Source organism: Durio zibethinus, chromosome 2 (assembly GCF_047325235.1).
Source record: "Durio zibethinus cultivar Kanyao isolate XHJ-2024 chromosome 2, ASM4732523v1, whole genome shotgun sequence".
NCBI lineage: Eukaryota > Viridiplantae > Streptophyta > Magnoliopsida > Malvales > Malvaceae > Durio > Durio zibethinus.
Window position 1 is genome coordinate 7,264,911 of NC_143163.1, and position 20,430 is coordinate 7,285,340.

General features: G+C 32.7%; 5 protein-coding genes across 7 annotated transcripts; 2 read left to right on the forward strand and 3 right to left on the reverse strand.

The window, feature by feature from the left end:
- Window positions 1-88: 88 nt before the first annotated feature.
- Window positions 89-1,802, forward strand: LOC111309151 (cysteine protease XCP1-like). The gene is made up of 4 exons (XM_022908079.2): window positions 89-773; window positions 883-1,118; window positions 1,208-1,348; window positions 1,433-1,802. The coding sequence occupies exons 1-4, from the start codon at window positions 311-313 to the stop codon at window positions 1,646-1,648; spliced, it is 1,056 nt and encodes a 351-aa protein (XP_022763814.1). The 5' UTR covers window positions 89-310; the 3' UTR covers window positions 1,649-1,802.
- Window positions 1,803-2,297: 495 nt separating this feature from the next.
- On the reverse strand, window positions 2,298-6,725 carry LOC111309153 (damage-control phosphatase At2g17340-like). The gene is made up of 12 exons (XM_089749007.1): window positions 6,328-6,725; window positions 5,947-6,012; window positions 5,760-5,826; window positions 5,611-5,679; window positions 5,077-5,217; window positions 4,525-4,657; window positions 4,305-4,387; window positions 3,487-3,561; window positions 3,308-3,385; window positions 3,139-3,216; window positions 2,709-2,771; window positions 2,298-2,604 (listed from the first exon to the last, which is right to left on the reverse strand). The coding sequence occupies exons 1-12, from the start codon at window positions 6,495-6,497 to the stop codon at window positions 2,524-2,526; spliced, it is 1,104 nt and encodes a 367-aa protein (XP_089605133.1). The 5' UTR covers window positions 6,498-6,725; the 3' UTR covers window positions 2,298-2,523.
- A 6,474-nt stretch (window positions 6,726-13,199) lies between these two features.
- On the reverse strand, window positions 13,200-16,774 carry LOC111309156 (exopolygalacturonase-like). 3 transcript variants are annotated; one of them, XM_089749025.1, is made up of 7 exons: window positions 16,652-16,774; window positions 15,169-16,213; window positions 14,750-14,882; window positions 14,483-14,659; window positions 13,948-14,237; window positions 13,595-13,823; window positions 13,200-13,508 (listed from the first exon to the last, which is right to left on the reverse strand). In XM_089749025.1, the coding sequence occupies exons 2-7, from the start codon at window positions 15,177-15,179 to the stop codon at window positions 13,281-13,283; spliced, it is 1,068 nt and encodes a 355-aa protein (XP_089605151.1). In that variant the 5' UTR covers window positions 15,180-16,213; window positions 16,652-16,774; the 3' UTR covers window positions 13,200-13,280. The 3 variants fall into 3 exon arrangements, with proteins under 3 accessions (XP_089605151.1, XP_089605152.1, XP_089605150.1); XM_089749026.1 differs by having other exon boundaries at window positions 13,948-14,211; window positions 14,520-14,659; window positions 15,169-16,217; XM_089749024.1 differs by having other exon boundaries at window positions 15,169-16,217.
- On the reverse strand, window positions 16,344-17,687 carry LOC111309157 (uncharacterized). The gene is made up of 2 exons (XM_022908085.2): window positions 17,244-17,687; window positions 16,344-16,774 (listed from the first exon to the last, which is right to left on the reverse strand). The coding sequence occupies exons 1-2, from the start codon at window positions 17,421-17,423 to the stop codon at window positions 16,601-16,603; spliced, it is 354 nt and encodes a 117-aa protein (XP_022763820.1). The 5' UTR covers window positions 17,424-17,687; the 3' UTR covers window positions 16,344-16,600.
- Window positions 17,688-17,905: 218 nt separating this feature from the next.
- On the forward strand, window positions 17,906-20,424 carry REME1 (Pentatricopeptide repeat (PPR) superfamily protein). The gene has a single exon (XM_022908084.2). The coding sequence runs from the start codon at window positions 18,443-18,445 to the stop codon at window positions 20,369-20,371; it is 1,929 nt and encodes a 642-aa protein (XP_022763819.2). The 5' UTR covers window positions 17,906-18,442; the 3' UTR covers window positions 20,372-20,424.
- The last annotated feature ends 6 nt before the right edge of the window (window positions 20,425-20,430 follow it).

Consider the following 20,430-nt stretch of genomic DNA (forward strand, 5'->3'; position numbering starts at 1 on the left):
AACTTAGAAGATGAGACTACGAATTTCCTACCTGCCAATCAAGCTCGCTCTCGTCAAGTTATCAATTGGAAAGCGCGATTCAGGTATCATTTTGTTTTTGACGAAACTTAACCCTAATAAGCATACTTGGAAGAAAAGCTTGTCAAAAGAACCAAACGTAAAGGCTCAGTATTCTAGAACCATTTTCTCCAACATAACTTGAAAGCAATATACAAAGCTAAATCTATAAATAACCACCCAATCCCATCCTCAAATCCACCCATCTACTCTTCTCAACATCTATTAGAAGCCAGAGTTATCAACAGAAAAAATGGCTCTCTCCTTGCTTTCCAAATTCTCCATTCTAACATTCATTGCATCACTTTTCATGTCTTCTGCTCTGGCTCATGATTTCTCCATAGTGGGTTATTCACCAGAGCATTTGACTTCCACGGATAAACTTACTGAGCTCTTTGAATCATGGATATCGAAGCATGGGAAAATTTATGAATCCATTGAAGAGAAGCTTCTGAGGTTTGAGGTTTTCAAGGATAACTTGAAGCACATTGACAAGAGGAATAAGGAAATCAGTAGCTATTGGCTTGGGTTGAATGAGTTTGCTGACTTGAGCCATGAGGAGTTCAAGAACAAGTATTTAGGACTCAAATCAGAAGTCTTCAGAAAGACCCAATCACCTGGAGACTTCACTTACAGAGATGTGACGGACTTGCCAAAGTCTGTCGATTGGAGAAAGAAAGGAGCTGTTACCCCAGTCAAGAATCAAGGTTCTTGCGGTAAGCATATCCTCTCTCTCTCTCTCTCTCTCTCTTTGCATACTTAAATGGTCTTCTTGAGATCAATGCATAGCAATTTTTATGACAACATCGGTAAACATGAATGCAGGTAGCTGTTGGGCTTTTTCAACGGTAGCAGCTGTTGAGGGCATAAACAAGATAGTAACAGGAAACTTAACTTCCTTGTCCGAGCAAGAACTGATTGATTGCGATACATCTTTCAACAATGGCTGCAATGGAGGTCTCATGGATTATGCATTTAAGTTCATTGTCGCCAATGGTGGACTTCACAAAGAGGAAGACTACCCGTACCTCATGGAAGAAGGCACCTGTGAAGGAAAGAAGGTAAATGTATATTAATATTAATAAGCATTTCATGAAAGCTACGCCTACATTGTAATGTAAGCAATTGCTTGTTTGATTAATCATGTCAGGGGGAAATGGATGTCGTGACAATTAGTGGTTACCACGACGTACCAGAAAATGATGAGCAAAGTCTCTTGAAAGCCCTGGCTCACCAACCACTCAGTGTAGCCATTGAGGCTTCTGGCAGAGATTTCCAATTCTATAGTGGGGTAAGCTTGTTAGCTTTTTACATGATCTGTGATCACACTATTCACGTTTCAAGATTTACGAAATGTTTTGGGGGGGTTTCACAGGGTTTATTCAACGGGCCATGTGGAACTGAACTAGATCACGGAGTAGCAGCAGTTGGCTACGGAACATCAAAGGGGTCAGATTACATCATCGTCAAGAACTCCTGGGGACCCGAATGGGGAGAAAAAGGGTACATAAGGATGAAGAGGAACACTGGAAAACGTCAAGGTCTCTGTGGTATCAACAAAATGGCTTCGTATCCTACTAAGAAGAAATGAAGAACTGACCTGAACATGTGGATTTCGCTGTTCAAGAAAACTTAATTTTTTTTTTCTTCATTTAAGCTTTTTCCATAGTACCTTGTATTGATAAAGTTTGTGGGCCTACTTTTGCCATGTTCATTCCTCAATAAAATGGCTTTCGCTTGAAAAACATTGTATTAATCTTTAATTAAGAACGCAAACCAGTGTATACCCTATTTTATGATGATATATATAAATATAATTAAACCAGAGTACACACGGAAACATTTGCAGGCATTGACGTTATTCTCCTCTCTGAATTGAACATATTACATTCACCAAAAATAAAACCGAACGCAATATTAATCATAATAATCTTTTGTCTTTCTAGATGTAATCAGATAATTTTAAATACAATACAGTAACAAATTACAAAAATAATATAAAATAACATGAAAATAACATTATAAAATTATAACAAAACCTAATTTGACAAAAACTTAAAAAATATATTTTATATTAGTTATATCAATGCTAATTTGGCACAACAATTAGTCAATTTTCATGTTTAGTAAGCGTTCATGAAAGAGATAACTCATATACACAAATTATAAGTCTAAATGTGAGATCATCCCACCGAATGGGCCCCTTAGAATTTATTTAATTTAACAAAATCATGATCAGGTGATAAGCAAGCAAAAAGCCTCAGCATTATTAATTTTTTCTCTAAAATAATTCATAGCAACAGAGATTCAGCATCCAAGTTTACATGCATAGAACAAAAAATCAAGTGCATGTAAGTAGTTTTCACATTTCATTATTGATTGAGTGAGAGCTTTTGATGTTCAAACAAAAGTTTTCGAGGCCATACGACCTGACACTAAATATTGAATCAAGCAAGAATGGCATTATCAACCCAAAACTTCATTGTATTTAAAGACACAATCATACAGCCGTCCTCCAAGAAACTGGGCAACTTCCGGATGTTTCACCTATGAAAAATGGCAAAACGAGATAAAGTTTAATGGAATTCTGCATAAGTGTTCATTAACTGAAATGGCTACCAAAACAATGCAGAGAGAGGTAAGACTATTACCATTCCAATCTTGAGCGAATCGCACTTAAACTGGGCATAAAGGTTAGTCTCTATTCCACGACCCTGCAATAAATAAAGCAATGAATGTATAAAGAATATAACCCAGCATAGAACACACAACTCCACTTATACAATATGATGACCAAACCTAAACTAAACAAAATCTAAACCATAGCTGCAACTCTGTTGACCTATTCAACCAATACATGATAAAGATTTTTATCATTGACATCATTAAACATGTCAAACACTGATGCAATCTATAAACAAATAAATTATAATCAATTCACAGTTACCTATTTAGACTATAGATGACACTATTTGAATAGCTGGGTTAAATTTTGGCTTACATTTTCAAACAAAGAAAAATTTTCAACCAGAAATCTACTAGTCGTAACTTCATTAAAGTTGTGGACTATGAAAAACCTACCATGCCTTCCAAAATAACTAGTTCTGCATCGCTCACTAGATAAGCGAGCTCTTGTGATACTCTTGTAAGATCAATAACCTGCAAAGATGAGGCTATTACTTCAATAACCAACATATGTACTGTTTAATGAGTTTGGGTGCATTAGGAAAATAGCACTACTATATCTTACCGGCAAATCGTTACCAGAATTAGCAATCAAAAGATTTGAGGTATCAACACCAACAAGCTTACCATGGTCATCCTTCAACTGGTAAATTTGCATTTAATATGTTAGAGTCAACTAAAAGAAGAGAAAAAAAAAAAAAAACAAAATGATCATAATTCTAAAACTGTTTTTCTTTCCATCACCTTTGATATAATTTCAACCAGTTCAGGATAAGTTACATCATTGATGGAAGGCAAGTCGTTAGCCGCCAAAACAACCTGAGCAAAGGAAAAAATAGCAAACATAATTCTGATTGATTTTTTCTAATGAATAGCTAGCATTAGTTAAGATGATATTTTTGAGATTGTTGTATAGATCAAAGATTGATCATACAGGAAACAGGAAATGTTTTTGTAAAGCAAAATCTATAAGTACTCTGACTTTGTGATTAACAAGAAACCAAACATTGTGAGAAAACAATACTGAGTAACTCAGAATCTTGTCATTTAGCCATGATTGTTTAATCTAGTATTAGCATCATTGTATGTACATACACAGTACTATTAAAATGAATGCAGGGATACAGCTTCATGACAATGTATATATATCTGAGAAAGACTTTAAGATTGTTGAAACCGTGAAAATATGTATGAGAAATTTTGAAACTTCCTTTCTTCTTTATTATTTACAATATTGTACATAAACAGTCTGAAGTGAATGAACTTGTAACACATACACATACACACATGCATATATATATATATATATATATATATATATATAATCTATGTTGCTTTAACTCTTCATTTGTCTTGAAATGCCCATGTCCAACACTTCCAACAGACATGCGAATGGCGGTTTGACCCTCCGAATATAAGGAAGAACTTAGAAAAATCTAATCGTACCCATGTTGGCACATACCTATGTCCGACACTCACCCCCAAGTCCAAGTAACATAATATATAACATCTATGTCATTGAAAATATACATGAAAAAGTTTTTGGGATTTTGACTGCAAACCTGGGTCCCACGTCGAAGCAACTCTCTTGCAAATGGCAAAATACCCAAGATCACATCTGCACCAGAGTTATCAACAAAAATGACTGCCTGCCATTGCAAACAAAAACAATTAGTTGGGAAATGAGACACAAGTACAACAGCATCGACTACTTTCAATTTCATTGAAATAGTGAATACTGCAAAGAGAAAAGATGTCTTGCTAAATTCATTATGTATGGACTTGCCTTTTTCCAAGATTTCTTACTCCATTTTGCTTCAAAAGTGTCCAAGTCATCAATGACCCAAGGTCGAGGAACAAGATTTTGACAACTAGCCAAAAAGGACATTCCATCCCTTGAGAAAACCTCAGCAAGCTTCAAAAGGAGAGGTAAAACAGTACAAACAAAAAGTAAGTACCACCGGAAAAGTTATCCCTATATGATATACTCTTATTTTCAAAATTAGTATAAATACCACATAAATCATCTTAACCAGATTGCATGAAATTTGTTATAGCATTGGCAAAATATACCAGAAGATTTTCATTTATCAATGATAGTTCATCCATGGCAAAGATGACCATGGTGACAATAAAGAAGAACCATGATCCAAGTGGAAAAAGTTACAAAGACGAATGATTTTAGCTATCTCAGATAATTGGGATTCAATGCTCAATGGAGATGTGTAGTAAACATGGTGACTTTATAACTAAAATATCAAATGCGGTCTACCACTTATACTAAGTGTAAATACCTTTGAAAATAATGATGATTGATGAGATCAATATAACTACCTGCGCAGAACCAAGATCAAATATGTTTCCAGCAAATATTCCTCTAATCAGATTCTCCAGCCTCTTCCCTCCATCTTCAATATTATCATTAAGATGAACTACATCCAGAAATAGGGAGATAGCCTTTGCATTTTCTTCATCCTACAGCAAGTTTTCCAAAGAAGAAGAATGGCGTTAATAAAAAAGGGAGCAGCCAACAACACCAACAACTATATATCTTAACACCCGATGCCTCCACTACCCCTTCATCTCCTTTTCTCACATTGCAAGTTGAACAATAGAAATTGTAAGATGGTTATAACAAGTGTATGCTCACAATCCTTCCCTCCATCCACAATGTTAATTTTGTTTGTTATTCCTTGAAAAAGTATCAGTTTACTAAAATGAAAAAAAAAGCACCAACATTGTCCATCCAAGCTGATATATTTTCACTCATCAAAAGAAAAAGGTTAAAAATTGGCATTCTGACTGCTTGCATGTAAAACAACAGTTTTTAGCATCACAGGAAGCTGTAGCATAAATGTCAATACTCACTTTGACTTTCTTGAATATATCTCTAAATCCCAATTCTCTAAGAACCTGTTCCCGAAGTCTGCAGAGAAGCTACAAAACCCCAAAACTACCATGAGGACCACACACATATCTTCAAGAAAAACCATTTGAAATCCATAAATCTGACTTACAATACAATCAGGTGGGCCGCCATGGCTTTCAGGATCTTTCTTTAAGTCGTCAAGTATCTGTGCATACCTTAAAAAAATCAAGCAAACAAAAATTCAAAGGTGATAATAAAACTGAAAGAGACAGTTGCAGATTCTTATTAGCAATCAATTAAACTTGGTTTATAGAGAGAGGGTAAAAAGCCAAAACCTTTTAGCAAATTTCTCAGCTTTAGTTGGAGCATCAGCCACAGTAGTATCGTTCTCAGCTCGTTTCCTACAATAAATTGAAGCAATAAGCAAAATCTCCAGAAAACACAGAGAGTCAAGCATACAATTTTTAAAATATAAAAAATAACAAATTTCACCCTTTTATTTTATCATTACCGCCTAATTATCAGCAAAGCAACCTGATTAAAATTTTTTTAAAAAAAGTAAAATTCATCAATCAATAGAATAGTAATTAAAAAAAAAAAACAATGATTAGAGCAGAAGTTAATGGGAGAACCTCAAATGAAAAACAAAATAAAAAGGGAAAGAAACAAGAAACAGAAAGAGTGGGAATTTAAAAATAGAGAGAGAGAGAGGGTACTTGAAGGAGGGAATGGAATTGCGGAAGAGGTCGATCCACGAAATTTCGGTAGGGGTAGCCTTTTGAGGGTTATCGGAAGGGAATCTGTAGGGAATGGTGCATGGCCTGTAGTTGGTTTCGATAGGCGTTGTCAGCAATGGAAATACTACCATCTCAGAATCACTCTCCATTCCTTTTTCTTTTCTTTGTTGGAAAAATGAACAGAGAACGAAACCCACAGAAAATAAACCCAATAGCGCACGCACCCCACGCACTAGTATATATACTTCCTTCCTATTAATATTATGCACTTTTTCAAGAACGAGGAATCATATAACCTCTTTCTTTCTTCTACTTTTAAATGTGTAAACAATCCTTTTTTTATTTTTTTAATTTTAAGAGAGGTAAAGTCTTATTACAAGAGAAGAAATGAGAGAGGTTCCAAACTAAACTTATATATATTTTTTATAAGTTTTTGTAGTCACTAGATCACGAAGCGAAAGATAATGTGTAAATAAACTTGTAAATCGTTTTCTCTCTCCTTATATGCCAATCTAACTAATTTCTTTTTTCTTTTATCATTAGTTTTTTATGGTTGACGCACATGTAATTTTAAACTTTAAAATTTTATTTTAATAAATAATTTTTTTAAACTATGATAATAATGATAAATATTAATAATTTAATTTTGATTTTGGTATGATACAAGTAAAATTTGATATTTTTTATATAATTTTGATTTTGATAACTTTTAATAAAATTTTGATAACTTTTGATATAATTTTGATAACTTACGATATAATTTTGATAATTTTTGATAAAATTTTAGAAATATTTTGATGTAATTTTAGTAATTTTTTAATAACTTATGATATACTTTTAATAATTATTGATAAAATTTATGTCATCATATATTTAACAATTGATTCTTATAAAAAAACATAGATTCAGTTCTAGTATAAGATAATTTTTTTTTTATGCAATAATATTATTATTTCATTCAATTTTTTTCACTAAATTTTTTTATTGAATAGGTTTACAGTAGAGTTATTCTAATCTCTTAAGATAAAATTTTTAAGTCTATTTCTACTACTAATCAAAATTTAATTCTTGACAATTTTAAATTAAAAAAAAATTATCAATGATTAACAATTACATCATCATTAATTTATTATTATATTATCAACGATTTACTATTAAACTATCAATAATATATGATTAAATTATCAATCATTTACTATTAAATTATCAATAATTTACTACTAATTTATGAATAATTTACTACTAAATTATAATTGATTTATTACTTAGCATCGAAAGAGAATGAAACCCCAAAGAAAATAAACCCAGTAGCGTACACACCTTTTGCACCAAGATATTGCTTATTTCTTATCCATACTATTAATTTTGGAAGAATTGCTGAGCTATCGGACTATCCATGTCATCTAACCCCTTATACCTTTATTTGCCTTTTTTCTTTGTGTTTTGATCCACATGATTCGTTTTTTTGTTTCTTTTCATTTTACATCCTACTTTGGTAGTTGCCACATCTTTAGCTTTCTCTTTCTTCTTTTCATTTTGTTTCTCACTAGTATAATAGTTTGTAATAGATTTGTGAGAGATTTTTCTCTTTCTCTTACCTCATTTGAAAGAAATGAAAAGTTTGAGCAGGTGAGACCCTGTAGAGTAGGTAAAAAAGGATGATTGATTGAAAAAAAAGTTAAAGAAAAAAAAGAAAGAATGATCAAGAAGCAAGATTATAGTTTTAAGAATAAGAATAAGAGAAGGGTAGGTGAAAGGTTTTTGACATGAAAAGTTAACCAAAAACTACGTTTTAACTTTAAAAAACGTAGTTTAAAAAGCTAACAAAGATTAGTCTTTCTTTCGATATGTAGTTTCTTGATACAATCCAAAAAATCCAAAATCACGTTTTTTATATAGAAATATAATTTTTGAAAAATTAAAAGCTTGTATTTGTCAGTTTCACTTTTACTTATGATACGTAGTTTTTAAATATATTCTAAAAAATCCAAGAACTACATTTCTAATATAGAAACATGATGTTTGAAAAGCCAAAGCTTGTATTTATCAACCCTACTTTAAATGTTATATTACTTGAGTTTTGATCTTTGTATCTAAATGAATTAATAGTATTCCTTTCCAATTCTTTACTGATACCAAATTGACGGGTTATTGTGATTTTATCCATGCGGTTATACACTTTTCAAATAGGAATTTATTTTTTGAAAGATCGTAGCTTTCGTGCTTTAGTAAGTCTTCGAGATCTTTTCAACAACCGATGTTGTATTGAAGGGATATCTCTATTCTTCGATCGATTACGTAAAGCTCGCGGTAGCAATGAAATAAGGGAAAGTATACAGAAAAGATAATTCTTTTCTTTATATTATATTAGTATTTTCTATTCTATTTTTTCTATTCTATTAGTATTAGATTAGTATTAGTTAGTAATCCCGACTTAGTGAATCAGGGTTTAAAACAAACAAAAGTAAGAGAATTAAATATAAAAAAAAGAAAAAAATTTAACCTACATAGCTGTTTCATGGTTGTCTTTTCTTTTATTCTTTTTTTTTTCTTTCTAAAAATATATAAGAAAACGAGGTGTAGTTGTTACTTGATTTAACCAAAGAAAGAATGAGATAAGGGTAGGTGAAATGTTTATAACATGAAAAGTTAAAAAAAAAAAGCCACGTTTTGACATAAAATAATGTAGTTAAAAAGCTAACAAAAACGATATTCTTTCTTTCTATGAGTAATTTTTCAATATAATTCAAAAAATTCAAAAATCATGTTTCTTGTATAAAAATGTGATATTTGAAAAGTTAAAACCTGTACTTGTCAGGTTGCATGGAAGAAAATCTTAATTTCTTGAACTTTTAATCCATTTATTATTTTTTGGTTCATTTATTAATATATTACAATTTAATATTAAATTTGACTTATTGTTTTTAATTTTATTAACTTTTATCTTTATATTTATTTTGTTTATTTTTGAAAAATAGTAGATTTTAATTATTTTAGTAAAATAAGCGTTTTAAGTATGTGAGAATTAAATTTGACTTAATGTTTTTAATTTTATTCAATTTTATCTTTATATTTAATTTTGTTTATTTTTGAAAAAAAAATAGATTTTAAGTATTTTAGTAAAACAAGTATTTTAAGTATGTGGAAAGGTTTATGACACGAAAAATTAACAAAAATCATGTTTTGACCTAAAAAAAGGCAATTGAAAAGCTAACAAAAATTATGGTTTTTCTTTAGATACATAGTTTTTAATATAATCCAAAAAATCTAGAAAAGCATGTTTTGACATAAAAAAACGTAATTGAAAAGCTAATAAAGACTTTGATATTTCTTTAGATGCATAGTTTTTAATACAATTCAAAAAATTCAAAAACTATATTTCTTGCGTGATCTTTGAAAAGATAAAACTCATATTTGTCAGTCTCACTTTGAACCTTATATTACTTTTGATATGTAATTTTTTAATAAAATCCACAAAAATTCAAAAACCACATTTCTTATATAGAAATGTGATATTTGAAAAGTCAAAACTTGTATTTATAAGCCCCTTTTAAACGTTATATTGTTCATGCTATTAATTTTATTAACTTTGACTTATCGTTGACTTCACCTCAACTTATCCACGTGTCATCCAAAGTTATTTTTTTCTTTCTTTCCCCTTTTTTTTTTACTTAAAACCTATTTTTCTTCATCTCACAATCTTCATATAATAAAGGAAAAAAAAATCATCTTTTCTTTATGTAACAAAGGACAAAAGAAAAGATAGGGAGAAAAGGGAGGTGACATTTTTTTTTTTATTTGAAAATATTAATAAATCTTCTTTTTGTTTGAAAAAAAAAAATAATGGGATTGGTAGGTGAGAGCTCTTTTATTTTTCTTTCTATTGATCCATCGTTTCTTTGCTTTTTGTTTCTATTTTATGTTTTTGGTTTTTTTTTTCAATTTTGTCTAAAGCACAACAATTTAGTTTCCTTTTAATTTTTCAAAGTTTTATTTGTTATTAGGTTATTTGTTTCCATGTTTTCTTTTTTTAATATTTTTAATAATTTTCTTATTTTGTAGGTGGATTGGTTAGGGATTTAGAAAAGAATTTTGATCTTTTTTTCAAGAATTGCTACAGCTTATCTATTACCTCTCTCGATGAATTTTTTGATGGTATAAACAATTCGTTTCTCAGGTTAAGAACATTTTATTTGTTTCTTTCTCTTCACTTTCATGCCATAATTGTTAGATTAATTTGTCGATTTCAAAAGGTGGTTCGCTAAGCTCCTTCATATTAATATCTTCAATTTTATTTAAAACAAAAAAAAAGTTTTTTTTCTTTTTAAAAATAAAAAAAATGATTGATGGTTTTTCAATTTTATTTTCAAATTGCAATGCAAGTATAGTTTTAAAAGGAAACAATGTTTTTAAGCAATGAAAATTGACCCAAAGTGAAACGAAAAATGCTTTGGTTTGCAAGTATTAAAATAAGTTTGTAGCTTGGATTTTGATTTTGATTTTGCAGTATCAATAAAACTGGGAATGTTATGTTATCACTTGGATTAGCAAAAGTGGGAGTGGGAAAGGGAGGCATTGATAATCCACTTTATTCCACCGATGGAGGAAAGTATGACTATGACTAGTAAAAAAATTATTACTGTTATAAGTAATTTTAATAATTTTACTATTTTAATATATAAAATTCTAAGTATTTTAATTTTTTTACCTTAAATACAAAATTTTAAACTCGAATTTTTTTGTTTCAATTATTTAACTTCTTATACAACTTTTTAACTTTTTGTTAAAGGATTAAATGTCAAATTTTCTTATTAAATTAATAGGGTTAAGTAAAGATTTTACTTTGTTCTATTTCACTTTGAATTTGAAATGTAAGCTTGATGGTAATGTTTCAGTTAGATTAATTTATGATTCATTTTATGTTTTGAATAGCATCCAAAGAGATTTATTTCTTGATTGAAATATTAATTTTTTATTTTTGCTTGAATTTAAGTTTATAGTCACTTCACTTGTTGATTATTTTTCTTGCGGTATGTTATTCTCTTTTTTTTTTTTTAAATTCTTATATTTTGTTATTACATTTACTTGATTGTTTAATTTGAAGTTAAAAGTTAATTCTTTTTTGTGAACCCACAAAAATGGTGATAACATTGCTTGGTTGTTTAGTTTGATCCTTATATTTTTTTGATACAAGCAATTGATTTGTGTCTTCACACTTTTATGCATGTGTTTTTTCTTAAGTTATTTATTTAATATTTTTGTTTAATAAATTAATTTTTTGTTTATTTACATTTTCAGGTTATTCTCAATTTGATAGAATTATTTTGGATGTGAGTAATGTTTTTTTTTTTTCTTTATGGTTATCTTGAAATTTTTTTGTCAAGGGTTTGTTGATTTTTTAGAACACTTTAAATGTAATTTAAGCTATTTTGGTTTTTAGATTTTTTTTTCTTTACACTTTGGAAGTTGGATTTGAATTTATAATTTTGTATTTTTAGACGGTAGTTAAGGATTAATTTTTTATTATATTGATAGTGCAAAATTTTTTGCTAATATATATATATATATATTAATTTTATTAAATTTTGTTATTTTTTTTACTAGTAAGTTTGCCATTCACTGTTGGCTTTAATTTTTTTATGCTTTGATGGTTGGATTTATTTGACTCTTATAGTGTGACTTTTTAAAAATATTTTATTTATGAAATTCAATCGACATTTATATGATAGATAGGATTAATCTTTTATGATGTTGATAGTGTAGAATTTGTTTCTAATAAATATATATATTGATTTCATTAAGTTTTATTTTTCTTCTCATCAGCAGTTCTGCTATGCACTATTGCAATTATTTTGATAAAGGTAGCCATAAGAAATTTATATTTTATTTTTGTTATTACTTAATTGATATTTGTGGATGTTTATTCTAAACTATAAATGTATTAATGTTGCCACTTTTAAGACATGAATAATAAAGTGGCCTCAATTAATCTTGTTAGTTTTAATTTTGTCTATTATTATCATATAGCTTCTTTTGTAGGGATATTTGTTTAAGTTTGAAGATCCTTGAATTTTTCTATAAGTCATTTCATTTTTTTTTTTATAATTAATTGTCTTTGAAATTGTTAATAATAGTGAACTTTTAGTTTCATTATTGATGTATGATACATAATTAGTGTAGTATGATTTTATTCAATTTTTTTTTTCTTTAGAGAGTAATTCTCGCAATATTGCGTGGATAAGATTTTAATTAATATTATACACGTTTTCAAGAACAAAGAATTATATAACCTCTTTCTTTCTTCTACTTTCAATTTTGTAATCAAACAAGTAAATAGTTTTCTTTCTTCTCATATGCCAATCTAACCTATCTCTTTTTTCTTTTATTATATAGTACTACTACTATGTTTGGAAATATTTATTGTACTACTACTATTAATTTGAATTAATTTCACCTAAGCCTTTGACATTACCATTAATTTAGTATTTAATTGTCATAAAATATACATGTTAAGTGTACGAAAACTTAATTCAATTGTTTTTTTTTTTCAATAATTCAATTGATTTACGTAAAATTAATAATCCAATAAATATAATTCATTTTCCTATCTCATTATGCGACTTTCCTAGGAGAAAGAGAAAACACGACTCTTTAAGTTTTGACTGAAAGAATAGTTATGCATTATGAATCCAAAAAAAAAAGAAAAACAACAAATCTTTGGTCTTTGCATTATATATATATATATATTTTACTGTTTTAGTTTCCAAAAGATTACTTGGCTGTTTCGTGTTAAGCATGAGAACCACTCAAACAGTAATCAAATTATCCAGGGATTGCCAGCACAGAACAGCTTCACGAACTGCATATATATATATATTGCTAATTCATTGCAGGGTGACTTGAAAATATCAAATTCTGCCTTGACAAGAAAGCTAGGCACATGGTGGTGGGATTTGGGTGCCAATGTATTTAGCCCTAACATTTTGACAAGTGGAAGTAGCTTGTTTCTCCCCTGATGCCAGCTCCAAGTGAACATCTTCAAGGTAAATATCCTGGCATGGAATCCCTTTGCTACATTCTAGTGCTACTGCCACTGCAGATGATGATGTTCCCTTTATTTTCTTGAAATATATGTCACTCAGTTTCACTTGCGATGGTCCCTGCACTCGATCATTTTTGGCCTTTTTCTGGTCAGTTTCTTTCTGGATATAGCAGAACTATAGGTATTGTCAACTGGAGTACTTACCATTGGGTTGCAAGATGTGAATGGACAATATGCCTGATCGATTATAATCGGATTGGTCACATTTTTCATCTTAATGTTTTCAAATGTCATATTGGTGGCAGCACTTCTGCCCGGAGAGTTAGCCCATGTCTTGATCCTAATGCCATTTGTGGTCCCTGTCATGGTGCAGTCTCTAACCACCAATCCACTTACATCACCTTCATCCTTGTATCTTCCTAGACTTCCAACGCTATAATAGGCAATCAAAGAACAAGAATTTTTGAATTTTGTAGATCAAAGTAGAGGATAAGGGATACAATTAATGGAGAAAAGAGGAATAGGGTGCAGACATTAATGAGAAAGTTAAAGAGTACCTGATGCCATGACCTGGCCCGCAGCTGATGCTTGTGATGGTGACTTGAGAATTTCCTTGTCCAATAGATATGCAGTCATCACCTGTACCAATAAGAGATCTTGAAAAGTGGACACAGGAGCTTCGCTGAATGTGGATACCGTCAGTGTTAGGACTATCTGCTGGGGCAGAAATCTTGATTTTGCTGCCCTTGAAGTTATTGCATTCGACAAGAGCCATATGAAAGAACTTGCTGTTTACTGATGTTATGCTTCTTACAATTGTCCTATTCATCGCCGCAAATTTTACATTCTATTAAAAAGAAAGTTTTTCCACATTAAGTTTGATCTGCAAACTAATATGACTTGTAAATGCACAAATACTGGCTTCATGCAGGCTGCAAAAAAGCAATGTTTCTTTTAATCCTTAAGCCCAGGGCCTGACTAGAAGCCGTTGGGGTGCAAGAGCAAGATATAAAAAAAAAGGACAATTTGCAAATACATTTTATTAGAGCTAAAATAATAAAATGTTTGAGGTTAAAAGGTTATGAAACATACAGTTGGAAGAAGTTTGCAGTTAAAGTCAGTGGAGCACCTATTGTAAGGCCATGATTTGGCACCCCGCCCATCAAAGGTCCCTCCTCCAGTCAAGGTCAGCCCCTCCAGCCATCGAAATTCAACCCAACCAGCACCATCTCCATATTTAGACAAGTTTGTTGTTGCCTTCAGACAACCCTGAAAGCTTCTTGCTCAATCATTGTTAAAATTATATGTGGAAATGCAGAAGGGACACAAGAAAGTAAGCCAGGAAGTGTTCAGAATTACATTGACACGAACTGTTATTTTAGACACATTTTTGCAGGGCCCTGCAAATTTAAGAGGGCCAACCAAGTATGTCCCTTTTGGAATCACAAGGTCTACCTCACCTGTAGCTTGACATGCTTTCTTCCATGCTGCTCTGAAGGCATTGAAAGTAACAAGTCAAACAAAATTATCTACGGGAAAAAAATAACACCTGATGAAACTATCATGATTTTATCTTGTCTGTTACTCTCAAAAATTCAAACCACTCCAGTCATATAGGTGTAGATCCTATTACATCATAGTATGTTGAACATCAACACAGGAAAGTAAACAACTGAGGTTTTTAGTCGAATTTTTGAAAGCCATTTTAGGAATTTTAAACGATGCAGCTATTACTCTTTGCATGAGTTCAATGGAGAAATAAAGAGAAGAAAACAAACTTTGCTGTCATCGGTCAGTCCATCGGCTCGAGCTCCGAATCTCTTGACATTAAAGAAATGAGAGCTCCTTCCATTGTTATATGATAGCCCTCTTCCATTTACAAACCTTCAGTTCCTACACCTGCTGTTCTCCCTCCACTTCCTCTAGCAAAAACTCCATTGAAACAAAAGGACAAAAACACCAAGAGCAATTTCATGCGAATGTCAAGGCTTATGTTCCTACAATGTGTTATCTTCTTGCTGCTGATCCCTGCAGTTGTGTGAGAGTATTCTCGTAGACTTGTTATAGACTGAGATCAGCAAAAGAATATAATGCCACACCAGGCCAACTGGGATGGTTTGAATTTTCAAGTGACAATTGCAAAGGGCGGCCTTTTGGGAATCTGGAGTTCCCATTAACCATCTCAATCACAGAATTCTCTTCTTCTTCTTTTTTTTTTTTTCACAGGAGTACAATTTTGGGAGGTGAAATACATGCCTTACCATTTACACAACCACTAATAAGGATCCATATAATATTCTTGAACAATATCCAATGTAATCTCAAAACAGAAACAAAAAATTCAGGTTTTGCCTTTCATGCACAGGCAGCCTGCTTGTACGCTTTGTTAACACCAAGTCGTCATGTTAGAAAGCTAATATTTTCGTGAATTTTATGTGGGCTGGTCGCTCTTCTTGTCATACGTTTTCCTTATGCACCTTGTTTGACAGAGAATCCCCTTCTCAAACATCTTAATCTTAATTACTGGAACTCTGGTCTGGTGGGTCATAAACCACTGGATTCTACACCATGCCTCGGCATCGATCAATCTTCACAGATCCCTCTCCTGAACTGAATATTATAGAGTCTAACATAAAACGTAAGAACTCCCCGATTTGGGCAAAGCTACTTTGTCAAATGCATTTACAACTGAGTGAATTCAACACGTGATTAATCAGTTATCTCATTTTATTAGTTTTGGTGTGAGCTGACGGCGGTGTTGCACCATCTGTATCCGTGAAGGCACCCTTCTCTTTCAAGAGGATTCGCGAGATCTCGATGGAACTTCCTAAAAGAAAAAGAAAAAAACCTTTGACACTTGGGCAAAGGAAGGAATTTGACCGATTGGGTTTGAAAACAAGCACCAATATAAATACTCAACCATGCTTAATTATAAGTATCATCAAAGAAGAAATGCGAAAAGGACTGGCAACTTGTTTTATTTTGGTTAATCACCAGCACAATTTTTTTTTCTTTTCTTCATTGAAATGGAATTGTATACTTGATAGATGAATAGATTTTACCGAAAGCAAACCTACATTACATGTATATAATCAATGCATCTAGGATGAATAAAATTATAAAATAGCAAACTGGCTCCAGCAAATTTTAGCAAAGACATCAAGCGCATTATCCTTGTATTTTTTTTTTCTTCATCTTCTTTATAAAGCCTCATTTCTTTGCCTTTGCGAACCTGAGGCATCTATATTTTTCACCACTTACAGTGATTTCAAGAGCTCCATCTTGGTTATCTTGATTCGATGCTGTTCCCATTAGGACACTTTTCTCTTTTTCAAGGTTTTCTTTTTCCATCTTCAGCCTAGCCTCTTGTCGGGCAATTTCTGCCTGGAAGAGAAAATTTTTTTTTTTCAAAAGAACAAAACAGACCTAGTCAAGAAACAGCCCACGATATACATTTACGCAATATGATGTACTTTATATACTGCTATTATGCTAACTCAAATCACAATTCTCTAAATTTACTAACATCTTGTTGCAAGAATTAACGAACAATAATCATAAAGATTTCTCATTTCTCTATTTGAGAAACTGACCCTTCTGCCTACCCCCCCCCCCCCCCCCCCCCCCAAAAAAAAAAAAAATAAAAAGTAATCAATTCAAGAATCATCCAAAAGAAATTCAATCATCAAAGACTGTTTTCAATATCAGTACCGATCAATCTCACTTTCCATGAGCTTGAAAAGTTCAAAAATACTTGCAATGAAGCGCAACCAAGCAGCTACCTTTGATGTCAATCAACTAAAGTTTCGCACTTTTGTTCCTTTAAAAGGCAAAGATAAGAAGAAAAGCGTACCTCGCGGCGAGAGAGCTCGGCCTTCCAGGCGGCTTCACGCTCAGCGACTTCGCGCTCGCGTTCCTCGATGTAACTTTGCATCTCTCTCTCCTTCATTATTCTGTCTTGTATGTCGGCATCCAACGCCTCTTTCAGCTCTTCCACGAACTTATCCACCACCGCCTTTATTCTCAGCGACATCTCTTTCTTCTCTTCCTCCCCACCCTTTTCTTTTCTCTTCTCTATACCGAACTAGAACTGTTAGTCACTTCCAATCTCTTTCAGTTGAGTGGATCGAACATCACAGAAGAGCCCTTTTGTTCCATTATTTCAGCGGATACTTTCCATTTTGTTGTAAAGAATGAATGAATCGAGAGAAGCCCCAACCCCGATGAAAGAAACAATAGAAAGGAAGTTACTTCACCGAATCAAAGGCAAACTATGGACAATCGCCGAAAAACAATCCCTCCTTCTTCTCTTTTTTGGTATATATACAAGAATTTCTTTTTCAATAAAATAAAATGTGTGAACGGAAAGAGCAGCCGATTGTCAACCTTATGTTTTTGTCTAGGAGCAGGCCCACGTTGCCTTCTCGTCCCATCCCAACCTGTTGCAAGCCCAAATTCTGAGTTGGTTATTCCGGAGTTGTCCAGCCCAATTATGAGGGCTTCAGCTAATTTAGAGTCTGCGTTTATTGAGTGAAAATTACTGAGATTCACCGAGGGACGGCTCAAGGTGAAAAGAGAGTATGAAAAAAATATTTTTTCATGAATGAATTCAGTAGGTTTGACATAGATGAATACTTGAATCGACGAAAAAGAGATGTACTTTCAGCCCAAGACCACTTCTTGCTAAATGAAAAAAAAAAAAAAAATACATATATATATATATATATATAATGAGATTGGTTATTCCCCTCATTCTCTTCTATCTCTGCCTTTTCTTGATTGTTCTTCTGCTATTTTCGTTTACTTTCTTTTTCTTACCTCTCTATTGTTGATCGAATAGCTGTGTTGAGTTGTTTGATTGATTGTTGTCGATTCAAGCGCATCACAGCCCACAGATTATTCCTCCATAAACACTGTGTTCTCGCCTTCTGCTTTCTTTTTTCTCATTTGCGAGAGAAAGAAAATACAAGGCGAAACCAAAGGAATTTCAACTTCAAATAACGATTGAAATTCTTCTAGAAGAGAAATTATGAAAACTGATAAAACGAAGCAATGAAAGCCGTATCAGGGAAGATAAAACACATAAGAACTTCACCTTCTTCATTATCGTGGTCTTATTCTCTAGCTCCTCTTGCCTCCCGTACTAACCCCAGAAACCCACCTTCATCAACTCTGCTAGATGAATTCATAAACTTCTGCTATCGAAGGGACCTTCCCAGGGCTATGAAAGCCATGGCTGCCATGGAAAGGCACGGTATTTATGCTGATGCAATCACCTACTCTGAATTGATCAAGTGTTGCTTAGCCCGCAACGCTGTTGAACAAGGCAAGCTCGTTCACAAGCACGTTTTTTCTAATGGTTATCAACCAAAAACGTTTCTTTTCAACATTCTCATCGGTATGTATGTTAAGTTTAACTTACTAGAGCAAGCGCAGGCATTGTTCGACCAAATGCCTGAGAGAAATGTTGTTTCTTGGACGACAATAATATCTGCTTATGTTAATGCTAAACTAAGTGACAAGGCGTTGGAATTCTTTGTTTTAATGCTTAGAGGAGGCGTGTTGCCTAATATGTATACGTTTTCTTCGGTTTTGAGAGCGTGTAATGGGTTAGTCAATCTTAGGCAGCTTCATTGTGGCATAATTAAGGTGGGTTTAGAATCTGATGTTTTTGTTAGGAGTGCTCTTATTGATGTTTACTCAAAATTGGATGAGTTGAAAGATGCAATTTGCGTTTTTAATGAAATGGAAACTAAGGACTTGGTTGTTTGGAATTCTATTATTGGAGGGTTGGCCCAGAATAGTGATGGTGATGAAGCTTTGAATCAGTTTAAGAGGATGAAAAGAGCTGGCTTTACTGCTGATCAAGCCACACTAACAAGTGTTTTGAGAGCCTGTACAGGGTTAGCTCTGCTGGAAGTAGGGAGGCAAGTTCATGTTCATGTGTTAAAGTTTGATGTGGATTTGATACTCAATAATGCACTTTTGGATATGTATTGTAAGAGTGGTAGTTTGGAGGATGCTAAGTCTGTTTTCGAGCGGATGGTACATAGGGATGTGATTTCGTGGAGTACAATGATTGCAGGGTTAGCTCAAAATGGGTTTAGCCGAGAGGCATTAAAGTTCTTTGATTTAATGAAAGCTTCAGGTATGAAACCTAATTATATAACTATTCTTGGGGTTCTTTTTGCTTGTAGCCATGCTGGCCTTGTGGATGATGGGTGGTATTATTTTGGATCAATGAAGAAACTTTACGGGATTGACCCAGGTAGGGAACACTATGGTTGCATTATTGATCTTCTTGGAAGGGCCGGCAAGCTTGACGAGGCAGTGAAGTTGGTTCAGGAAATGGAATGCGAACCAGATGCTGTGACATGGAGAACTTTGCTTGGTGCCTGCAGGGTTCACCGTAATGTGGATCTAGCTATATATGCTGCGAAACAAGTTCTAAAACTAGATCCTGAAGATGCAGGGACGTATGTACTATTGTCCAATATTTATGCAAATTCTGATAGGTGGGAAGATGTCTCTGAAATTAGGAGGGCAATGAGAGACAAGGGCATCAAAAAGGAGCCAGGCTCCAGCTGGATTGAAGTGAACAAGCAAATTCATGCTTTCATTTTAGGAGATACTGCACATCCAAAGATCAACGAAATCAACAGGCGGCTAAATCAGTTAATTCACAAATTAATGGGAATGGGCTATGTTCCAGACACTAATTTTGTTTTGCAAGATCTTGAGGGGGAACAGAGAGACGACTCACTTCGCTATCATAGTGAGAAGTTGGCAATTGTATTTGGTTTGATGAGCTTGTCAACCGGAAGTGCTATTAGGATCAGAAAAAACCTTAGGATCTGTGGAGACTGTCATACCTTTGCAAAGCTTGTAGCAAAGATGGATTGTCGACTTATTGTCATCAGAGATCCTATTCGTTACCATCATTTTCAGAATGGAGTATGTTCCTGTGGTGACTATTGGTAGCAAGTCATGATGTGGTCCAATGACCCTTTCTAATAAGTTGCTTTGTTGAATAATGGGTT

Excerpts from the sequence above, each read along its gene's own strand:
- LOC111309151 (XM_022908079.2), top strand. The coding sequence starts at position 311 with ATGGCTCTCTCCTTGCTTTCCAAATTCTCCATTCTAACATTCATTGCA. Across the intron at positions 1,119-1,207 it reads GCACCTGTGAAGGAAAGAAG|GGGGAAATGGATGTCGTGAC; the intron begins GTAAATGTATAT and ends TAATCATGTCAG. Across the intron at positions 1,349-1,432 it reads ATTTCCAATTCTATAGTGGG|GGTTTATTCAACGGGCCATG; the intron begins GTAAGCTTGTTA and ends GGGGTTTCACAG.
- LOC111309153 (XM_089749007.1), bottom strand. The coding sequence starts at position 6,497 with ATGGAGAGTGATTCTGAGATGGTAGTATTTCCATTGCTGACAACGCCT. Across the intron at positions 5,827-5,946 it reads GCTGAGAAATTTGCTAAAAG|GTATGCACAGATACTTGACG; the intron begins GTTTTGGCTTTT and ends GATTTTTTTAAG. Across the intron at positions 3,386-3,486 it reads TGGTTGAAATTATATCAAAG|TTGAAGGATGACCATGGTAA; the intron begins GTGATGGAAAGA and ends CAAATTTACCAG.
- LOC111309157 (XM_022908085.2), bottom strand. The coding sequence starts at position 17,423 with ATGTCGCTGAGAATAAAGGCGGTGGTGGATAAGTTCGTGGAAGAGCTG. Across the intron at positions 16,775-17,243 it reads CCGAGCTCTCTCGCCGCGAG|GCAGAAATTGCCCGACAAGA; the intron begins GTACGCTTTTCT and ends TTTCTCTTCCAG.
- REME1 (XM_022908084.2), top strand. The coding sequence starts at position 18,443 with ATGAAAGCCGTATCAGGGAAGATAAAACACATAAGAACTTCACCTTCT.
- LOC111309156 (XM_089749025.1), bottom strand. Across the intron at positions 14,660-14,749 it reads AAATAACAGTTCGTGTCAAT|GGTTGTCTGAAGGCAACAAC; the intron begins GTAATTCTGAAC and ends AGAAGCTTTCAG. Across the intron at positions 14,238-14,482 it reads ACTGCAAACTTCTTCCAACT|AATGTAAAATTTGCGGCGAT; the intron begins GTATGTTTCATA and ends TCTTTTTAATAG.